At 55.2% G+C, this 10,209-nt stretch overlaps 1 protein-coding gene across 1 annotated transcript in view; it reads right to left on the reverse strand.

Annotated features, from left to right (window-relative positions):
* Window positions 1-10,209, reverse strand: part of CACNA1S (calcium voltage-gated channel subunit alpha1 S) — a 61,109-nt gene that overhangs the window by 13,357 nt on the left and 37,543 nt on the right. The window contains 9 exon segments of the mRNA XM_031061734.1: window positions 511-602; window positions 1,177-1,242; window positions 2,206-2,334; window positions 2,960-3,016; window positions 4,713-4,796; window positions 5,280-5,390; window positions 5,676-5,834; window positions 7,961-8,162; window positions 9,548-9,694. Coding sequence (XP_030917594.1) covers window positions 511-602; window positions 1,177-1,242; window positions 2,206-2,334; window positions 2,960-3,016; window positions 4,713-4,796; window positions 5,280-5,390; window positions 5,676-5,834; window positions 7,961-8,162; window positions 9,548-9,694 — 1,047 coding nt within the window.

Genomic DNA, 10,209 nt, shown 5'->3' on the forward strand with positions numbered 1-10,209 from the left:
AAGAGCGGAGGAAGATCTGCAATCTTGCAAAGGCATGAGGTATCAGTGCAACCCAAGAACAGCTAGTGCTGGGTGAAGGCCACCGCGGTTCATGTTAGTAATTGGTGTTTTGACTGAATCACTGGCAAAAGGCTGTTTGTGAACAAAAAAAGGAGCAGTCGGGATTCTGGGCTTGCTGCTATAGGGCCACTGAAAGCTCCAGAAATGTCTGGAGTCAAGGAAAGCCTTGCGCTGACCTCCTGCTTCCTGAGATTTCCTCACAATTCACAAATTAAAATCTAGTCTGGGAAGGAAATACTCAGAATAGCAACCCCTAAATGCCCCTCTCTCCAGCAGCCACACCAAGAAACCCCAAAGCCTCTCCTGAAACGCTCCCACTGCTGCAGGAGATCTTCCTGTGGGACAAAAAAGAAATCAGCACTGAAATGTTGGTCCTCCCTCACTCCAAGCTGGGCATTCCCACAGGCTCAGAGCCTTCTGGAGCTGCTCACACGGCAGGACAAGACTGACCTGAAGAGCAGCAGCACAGCCTGTGGAAAGGTCTGGAAGTTGTTGTTTCGGTTGATCTGGGTCCCATCCACCATGGCAATCTTCCCAAACATCTGTAAATGACAGTGGCAGGTCTGCAGTGTGCCATCCTTTCCTTGGCACCAAACACCCTCTGGTGCCTGAGTCCACTTCCTCTGGTTTATTTGGCTGTGGGCATCCCCAAAAGAGACTGAGATTGGATGTGGTGCTCTGGGGCTTAGAAACTACTTGGACGTTCCTGCCAGTGCTGAAAGCACCCCTGACTACAGCTGCACTTCATCTGGGCCACGGAGACAGGGTCCGAACCAGCACAAGCACTGGTGCCAAAGGATTGTGCCAATGGATTGTGCCATTGCATTGTGCCATTGCATTGTGCCATTGCATTGTGCCATTGCATTGTGCCACTGACTCCCAAAGTGCTCTGTGCCATGTGCCCCAGCTGCCCTGGCTGCAGCCCAGGGACAGGAGGAGGCTGCTGGGCTGCCAAACACCCTTGCAGACCAGGGTAAACAGCTCCCATCATGTGCCAAGTCCCAGAAAGAGCCTAACAGAGGAACCAGTCCCTCCCTGTCCCACCTCCCCAGTGCCATCAGGCTCAGAGCATCTGATGAAGATCAATTCCCACCCCCTGCTCCCTGTGCCCCTCACCTGCATCCCAATCACAGCATAGATGAAGAAAAGCATCACAATCAGCAGGGCCACGTATGGCAGAGCCTGTGACAAAAGAACCATGGCTTGGGTGAGACACAGCCCAGGGACAGGGCTTGGGCTCTGCAGGTGCTGCAGGAGGGGACAGCTCACCTGTTCCTCTCACACCCCCCTGCTGACCCCTTCTCTGTGGCTGGTGCCAGCCCCCAGTGCCCTCTGTGGCTGGGCCAGGGGCTCAGCACAGCCCAGGGCTGAGGGCAGTGCCCAGCTCAGGCTGTGAGCAGATGCTGCAGCATGCCCTGAGTACCCACCTGGTGCAGATCCCAGTTCATTGGGACCAGGACAAACAGGCCCAGCAGGTACTGCCAGCACCTGGCCCAGCTCTGACTCCCAGAGCTGTCACCTTCCCACCCACATGGGCCATGTTCTGCACACCACAGGCCCCCAGCCCAGCCTGAGGCCAGCAGGAGCACTGGAGCTTTCTCCTCTGCCTGTATAGGAATGTGCCCCTTGCTGACAGAGTGACAAACCTATCCTTTGTCTCCTTAAAAAGGAGAAAAGCCCAGAAGTTTCTCTCCTCAATTAGCAAAAAAGACACCTCATAGGACCTGGGGGACTTCACCTCAAACTTAAGGACAGCCAATTGGACAGGAGACAAAAAGTTTTGCCTAAGCAATTTACTAGAAAAAGAAAAGAACAAAGAAACTAATCACTTTTGTGAAGTGTTTTACCAGGAGCAAGAACCTCTTGCACCTGGCTCAGTTTTCCTCTGGAAAGAGTTTTGTTATTTTGCCTTTTATTAAAACTTTTCTGTTTCCAACACTACCACAGAAGCCATCCTGCTGATTTTATGCCCTCTAAGGTAGCTGAGCTATCTTGGGTGTGGTATAGATCTCCAATGGCTCATGAGACCTGGCTGGAGGGGACCCTATATCACACCTGGTGAGGACAGGCTGCTCATGCTACCAGCCAGCGCTGCCAGCCCTGGGCATGTGTGTGTTTGGGAGGGGAGCAGAGCTGCTGACAGACCTGAAAGGACTTGATGAAGGTCCACAGGAGGGTCCTGACACCTTCCCCCCTGCTCAGCAGCTTCACCAGCCGCATCACCCGGAAGAGCCGGAAAAACGTGATGGAGACGCGGGAGTTGTCATCAGGGTCCTGAAGGACAGACAGACAGTGCTGGGGCCCCCAGGCCTTCAAGGCAGGGATTCCAGTCCTGGGGGAGGAATGGCAAAGAGATCCCACCGCCAGGCACCAGCTGTGGTGCCCCTGCCTGCACACAGGGTCAGACTGCAGAGTGTGCTGGCACTTCTGCCCCTGGCTCCTCTCCCCATCTCCCCAGGCCCCACGCTCACACTGGGATCATGCAGGAAGGAAGGCATGATGCCACATGGACTGGGAGAGCCCTGAGGGTCACAGGGCCACCACAGACAGCCTCAGTCCCACACAGCACGTCCTGTGTTTGTAGGGTGAGGTGTAGGGTGGGCACCGGGCACAGGAAGGGTTAATGAGAGCTGTTTGAGCAGGGAAGGGCAGTTTTGGGAATGTCACAGCAGGACTTTAACCAAAGGAGGACTGAAGAGAGGTGTCTCTGTGGGGTCCCCTGGCTGTGCAGGGTGGGAAGGGGTGTCTGTGTGTGGGGGTGTCACCCCAATCCCCTCGGCCAGGGCAGAGCCACAGCCCAGAGGGAGGAGCCAGCTGTGGTGGCCTCGGTGGCACACAGGGCACATGCAAAGGCTGGCAGGGGCAGGGAGGGATGCAGGCACACACAGCTGGTACCTACAGTGCCATCACAGCCCCCACCCAGGCAGTACAAGCCACCACTGGGTGCCAGGATGGTCTGTGGAGAGAGAGAACAAGAGAGTCAGCAGAGGGGAGGCAGGGAGGGACACAAGGAGAGAACACAGACACAGAACAGAGAGTAAGATGGAACTGGGGAGAAGGGGAAGGGCAGGCAGAGCCCCAGCATCCCTCAGGCTAAGGGACAAGCTGATGTGACTGGTGATAGCCAGAGGCAGCACCTGGGTGAGCAAGGAACCACACAGACCATGAGACTCCTCCTGGTGCCTGTGCTGGGACCTGGGCATCCCCACGGACCCTCAAGGACACAGGGGAAGGGACCTGGGAGGCTCAGGGCACAGAGAACATTCCCCAGATCCTGCCTGGCCTTCTGCACAGCCCTGCTGCAGCACGCAGAGCACAGCACCAGGGCAGCCCCTGCAGACCAGACAGGGCACCAGGACCTTCTCTCCTGGGCATCCCCACCTGAAGCCAGCAGGATTTGGGTATGTGTGCCAAGTGCTCTCTTGCTCCAGAGGGACTGAAACCCACTGTGGAGTCCAGGGATCCTGAAATTCTGAGTTCTGAGAGCAGGCTGGGAAGGACAGGCAGTGGGAAACCAAGGTGCAGAGAGCTGCTGGGCAAGGATGAGGAGGAGCTGATGACAGATGGAAGCTGTTGGCACCGGCAGGAAATCTGGGGGATCGTGAAGGCTGAGAAGCCCAGAGGGCAGAGGATGGGTGTACTGATGGGCAGGGCTGTGCAGAGAGGGGCACAGGGCTCTCACAGGACAGGAAGGTGGGTGGGTTTTGCTCATCCCAGCTCTGTGAGGGCTGGAATCCCTACAGAGAAGGTGGCTGCTCTCAGGGGTCTCTGGAAACCTCACCTTCCTGCACAGACAACAGGGAGGGTGACCCTGTGCAGGGTGCCAGAGGCAGCAGCAGTGCCAGAGCCAGCCCTGCCCCTGGCAGGAGACACTGCCAAGCCACTGGAGAGGTCAGTCCATCATCTCCCCATTCCACTGCTGCCTGTGGAGCCCCACCAGGCTGCTGAAGGAAGCACACACCTTCCACAGCACAGGAGCCTTCCCAGGGCCAGGCACAGGGTGGATGTGCCAGTGCCAGGGAAGGCAGGAGCATGGTGGCTTCCTGGGCCTGCTTTGGAAATGCTCCCAGCAGAGCCCTCCCCAAACAGGCCCTGCCTGAGGCACCATCCCAGAGCCTGCAGGGATGGCTGGAGCTCCCACACACCACCAGTGTGCAGGGGCTGCTGTGTAAAGGGACACACACAAAGCAATGTCTGGAAATCTGATGGGTCTGATGGTTCCCCTGGGCCAGCAGCGTTCTGTGGGGACAGGGAGCTGTGGGAGCCCTTTTAGTGGCACCTGCATTGACCTGAGGCTGGATGTGTGGGTGCCTGTGCAGTGGGGCAGGGGCTGGCACACAGCCTGCTGCTGATGGGTTGGTCCTGAGTGCCTGCTTTCCACAGGACTCCAGGGCCTACAGATCCAGGAGAGCAGAGGGGAGGGGGCAATGTGACATGCTGGGCCGTTGGGGACACCTAAATTTCAAAGGGCCACAGCTGTGCTCTCCATGTGCTGATCCCTGCTTGTCCCTCCTCAGAACCAAGCAGAGCAGGGAGAGAGGAGAGGACACCATCCCCTGCAGGGCTGGGCACACCCAGCACTGCTGCCCCGTGCCAGGGCAGGTGCCAGAGCAGCCCTGGGTGGGCACAGCCCCCTGTCCCCGGACACTTACATCAATCTCACTGAGGATGACATCAATGATGCTGCCAATCACTATGAGGAAGTCAAAGACATTCCAGGGGTCTCCAAAGTAGCCCTGTCAGAGAGGAGGCAAAGAAGAGTGAACATGCAAGGGTATAAGTCAAGGAGGACACACAGGGTGGAGCCCAGAGGAACCAGAAGGTTCTTCAGTGACTCTGCCCCTCAGAAGAAGGGATGGGGCTCAGAGTTTTGCACCCTCTGCTTGGTTATTTGGGCCTGTCTTGCAGTGCAGTGAGAAGGGGAGGGTGGATCAGGATGGCTGCAGTGGAGCTATGACCCCACTATGGCCTTGACACTGAAGATGGGAATAGTGTCCAACTGGACTGGGTGGGATTTGGCCAGCAAGGGCAGCCCTGACAAACAGTAATCCCCCCAGAAACTCCAAGGTCCTGTGCATGGGGGTCCTTAAGGGTCTTGCAAGGAGAAATTCTCTGGAGCTGCAGGGCTGGGGGTGCTTGTACTCAAGAGATGCCCAGAGCAGGATAAATGGACCACCTGGCCTGCCCTGCTTTCCATGCTGATCATGCTCTTCTCTCACCTTGGCTTTGAAGGCCATGAGCTTGAGGATCATCTCCAGGGTGAAGAGGATGGTGAAGGCCACGTTGAGGATGTCTGAGATGTGGTTCATTTCTGCAGACTGGTTGTAATGCTGAGGATAAGGCAGAAGGAGCCATTAGCTGATGGCAGATCCAGCCTCCACTGTGAGCTCAGAGATGTGTGCTGGATGCAGAGCCCCCTCCCACAGCTCAGCACAAAGGAAATCTCCCCCCTGCAGCCCCTTCTGTGGGTTCCCCACATCCCACCAGCCCCATTTTGGTCCAGAGGCCCTGACCCAGACATCACACCACAACAAACACCCCTGTGCAGAGGCTCTCGTGGGGATGGCAGGGCTGAGCCAGCCTGGGCACCCCCTCCCACACCCCTGTGCCCTCACCTGCATGCCCAGGCAGATGGTGTTGAGCAGGATCAGGAAGAACATGAGGTACTCGAAGTAGGAGGAGGTGACCACGTACCAGATCTGGTACTGGTAGGGGTTCTTGGGGATGTAGCGGCGCAGCGGGCGAGCCTTGAGCGCATACTGCACACACTGCCGCTGGGGACACATGGACACGGGGACACACGGACACACGGACACACAGACACAGGGACACACGGACACACGGATACAGGTGTTGGGGAAGATGAAACAGGAAAGCCTTATAAATATGATTGCCTGGCAAAAGATTTGGAGAATATGGAAACTATAAGTGAGATTGAAATGAAAGCAAGCTTTGAGATCCCTCAGTCACTGAACAACTGGAAAACAATGGTGTGGCCAGCTGAAGGTGATCCCCTTTTGATGGAATAACACCCTCTGCTTGCAGACAGCTCCAAGGGTCAGAGCAGACCCTGCCAGCTTGGCAGAAGGGCCCAAAGAGGAGTTTTTAGGGTTTAAAATGTAACACAGTGTGGTAATGTAATGATTCTTATAGGCTGGATGGAAATGCTATAGGATTTGTATCTTGTACTACATTGGTTAGTGAGAATTAGAATATTCAACACAGAAGAAGATTTATTGTATTGTAACGGGAACCTCACTCTCTTACCCCTTTTGCTCTCTTACCCTCTCATCCTCTCTCCCCCTCTCTTCTCTCAGCCCTGCTCCAGCTGTGGCTGGCAGCTCCCAGCAGGGCCCTGCACCCAGGCCCTTTGCAATAAACCCCAAGTTCCCAGCCCTGGCTGCAGAGATCTCTCATCTCCATCCATCCCGACCATCCTACCCCCCGATGCTCCTACACACAGGGACACAGGGAGGGCAGCTGTGAGCCCACTGCAGGGCACACACAGCACCCTCCCTGTCTTAGTTTGAAAAGGAAGTGAGTTTTTTGGGAGTTTGTGGTCAAACCAATCAGCACTGAAATTTGAAATTTGGCACCTGGTGTAGCCACTGAAGGCATAGATACACCCCTGAGAAAACAGAAAGTTAAAAGCAAAGAACTCCCAGAGGAAAACTCCCTTAGTTCCAGTTGGTGAGAGAGGTCAGAGCTCCCCTGCCCAGCTGTGGAGAGGGGTGGGAGAGGGGAAGCCATGTCGCCAGAGTGAGGTAGGCCAGAGCCTTGGGCAGAGAAAAGAGGTGAAAGCCCCAGCAAGATGGAAGGGAGGAGGAATGTTTTCAGAAAATTTTTATTCTGAGTTCTGTGTGTGTGTTTCTTTTATATATTGTAAATTAATAAAGTGAATTCTGTGAAGACACCACATGAACCAGGGCTGAAGGGGGCACTGAGATGGCTGCACAGGCCTGTCCCTCCCCAGCAGCCCAGGGCCATCTCTGCTGGGTTTCTGTGTGGTTCACATCACCCTGGCACCCCCAGCTCAAGCTGCCCGTGCTGCCTCAGTGCAGGAGCATGACATTGATTGCCCCAATGTCCTCCCCAGCATGTCCCACATCCTCTGCCAGTGCCTCTGCTGCTTTCAGCCTTGCTGTCCCCCACCAGAATGACAGCCTGACAGCATCACAGAAGGGCTGGCAGCAGAAAGTACCTCTGGAGATGGTCTAGTCACAGTGTGCTGCCCAAAGCAGGCCCAGCTGGAGCATGCTGCCCAGGACAGCAGGCTTTTGAAAAGCTCCAAAGATGGAGGCATCACAGCCTCTCTGGGCAACCTGTTCCAGTCTTGGCCATCATCACCATAAAAAAAGGGGGGGTTTTTTCATGTTTAAATGGAATTTCTTGCTTTCTTCAGTTTGTGTCCATTACATTTTTCCTGTCACTGGGCACAACTGAAAAGAGCCTGGCTCAGTCTCCTCTGTACCTTTCCATTGGTGTTTTTACCCATAGGTCAGATTCCTCTGAGCCTTCTCAGCACCAGACTTGACTCCCATACCCTCCTTAGATGCTCCAGACCCTCCATCATCTCATCCAGCCCTTTGCTGGACTCACTCCAGCACATCCATGTTGCTTTGGTACTGGGGAGCCCAGAGCTGGGCACAGCCCTCTGCTCCAGCTCCCTCTGGGCACCCCACCTGTCCAGGGAGGCCCATTCCTTTTTTCTGGTTCCCTCTGCCCTTCCCTCAGGCTGGTTTTGTGTTAGACATGGGTGCAGCTGGCCCTGCCCCAGCAGCAAACAGGCCTGGGGCAGGTTCAACTCATCTGTGTCAGCAGTGTCACCACAAATCAGCCAGCCCCAGCAGTGCCAGGTCCAGGGCTGGTCCTCCTTGCCCTGTTCCAGCAGCCCCATTACCTGGTTCTTGTCCAGCTCACAGTTCTTGTACTCATTCTCCCCTTGCTCCTGGAAGGTGACGATGACAAAGCCCACAAAGATGTTCATCATGAAGAAGGCAATGAGGATGATGTAGATGATGAAGAACATTGCAATCTCCACCCGGTAGTTGTAGATAGGGCCTGCATCCTCAGCATTGGTGTCAATGGCCATGTACAGCAGCCTACAGAAGGGAAATTGAGGCAACAGAAACCCTAATTGGGGTGGAAAGACCATGACTCCTCTTGAAAGTTACAGAGAGCTTTGGGGACATCCAACAGTGGTGGGACAGGACTGCCTGGGTAACCTTGCCAGCTCCACAGCCACTGCCAGGGGCACTGGCCTTGCTTCTCACCCTGGACAGCTCTTCTTTCTTTACCCTGGCCAAGGCCCATGTGTCTCAGGTGAGAAATGGGGGTGTGTGTTCTATCACCATCTGTCAGAGCTGGGGCAGTTATCTCCTGTTCATGGGGCAGTTTTTTCTTTATCTCTCCCACAGCCAATCCTCCCTCCAGGAGATCTCTGCTGTCCATGGCCACTGAGTGTCCCTGCAGGGCTGATCCAATTCCATCATCCCATGGGGAGATGCTCCGCCCAGGGGAGGAGCCAAGCATTCCTACCTGGATCCAATCTGAGCCTGGAGCAGCACAGCAGCCTTTGCCCACTGCATTGCCAGAGGAGCAGCTTTCTGCTGCCCTGCATTGCCAGAGGGAGCCCAGGCCCATCTGCAGCAGCCCTGGAGCTGCAGAGGAAAACTCCCCCCTTGTGCAGGATCCCTGCTCCAGCAGCAGCACAGCTGGCACTGCAGGAGGGCTGAGCCCCCATGGGATGGGGCTGTGCCACCCCCTGACACACAGGGGGGCAGGGCCTGCTCTGGCTCTGGCTAATGTGATTTTTTTTGTTTGTACTATTGCATTTGTATTTTAATTTTCCTAGTAAAGAACTGTTATTCCTGCTCCCATATCTTTGCCTGGGAACATTTTAATTTCCAAATTACAACAATTTGGAGGGAGAGGGTTTACATTTTCCATTTCAGGGGAGGCTCCTGCCCTCCTTAGCAGACCCTGTGTTTCCACAGGGGGCCAGCTCCTATTCTGACTCTGGCAGTGGTTTTCTTTTTTGTACTATTGCATTTGTATTTTAATTTTCCTAGTAAAGAACTGTTATTCCTGCTCCCATATCTTTGCCTGGGAACATTTTAATTTCCAAAGTACAACAATTTGGAGGGAGAGGGTTTACATTTTCCATTTCAGGGGAGGCTCCTGCCCTCCTTAGCAGACCCTGTGTTTCCACAGGGGGCCAGCTCCTATTCTGACTCTGGCAGTGGCTTTCTTTTTTGTACTATTGCATTTGTATTTTAATTTTCCTAGTAAAGAACTGTTATTCCTGCTCCCATATCTTTGCCTGGGAACATTTTAATTTCCAAAGTACAACAATTTGGAGGGAGAGGGTTTACATTTTCCATTTCAGGGGAGGCTCCTGCCCTCCTTAGCAGACTCCTGTCTGTTCAAACCAAGACCCCATGGCAGTGCCCTGCTCCCAGCACAGACCTTCCCCCAGCAGACTCACTCTGGCCAGCCCTCGAAGGTGGAGACAGTGAACAGAGACATCATGGCTGAGAAGACATTGTTGAAGTGGAAGTCGCTGTGCAGCCACTCTCGCTTCTGGACCTCGATCTGCGTGGGGTCTGCGTCCACGTAGTTGATGAACTGACCCCTGCAGCAGAGGGGACACAGAGCTCACGGGCAGGGCCCCTCAGCCCCCCTGGCCTGGCCCTCCTTGGTCCCTGGGAGGGGAGCACAGCCCTGTGCTTGTTCCTGATTTACCCCAGCTGTTGGGTTGTGATTTCAGGGTTTACCTCAGCACCTCGGGTCCCTCCCCTGATCATTCCCTGCCAGGTGTGCCAGTCAGCTCTCCTCTCCCCTCCCAGCACTGTCTGTCAGTCCTGGCATTCCAGAAGGGCACAGAGTGACTGGCAGATCCAAAGGATGCCCTCTACCCCTGGGGGGCATTGGGCCATCCAGGTGTCCTTTGTCCCTTTGTCCCTCTCCTCCTGTCCCTGCTTGGTGGCTCCCTGCCCCTTCCCTGCCCCTCTCCCCAGGGTTCAAAGGAGCAGCAACCACGGGCTCAGGGAGTTCTGTTGGAGCTGGTGCTGCATTCAGAGGCCTGTGGGCCAGAATAAAGCTCTGGATCCAAACCCTCCATCAGAACCGACTCCTTTCCTTCACCAT

Source organism: Geospiza fortis, unplaced genomic scaffold (assembly GCF_000277835.1).
Source record: "Geospiza fortis unplaced genomic scaffold, GeoFor_1.0 scaffold26, whole genome shotgun sequence".
In the NCBI taxonomy this organism is placed as follows: Eukaryota; Metazoa; Chordata; class Aves; order Passeriformes; family Thraupidae; genus Geospiza; species Geospiza fortis.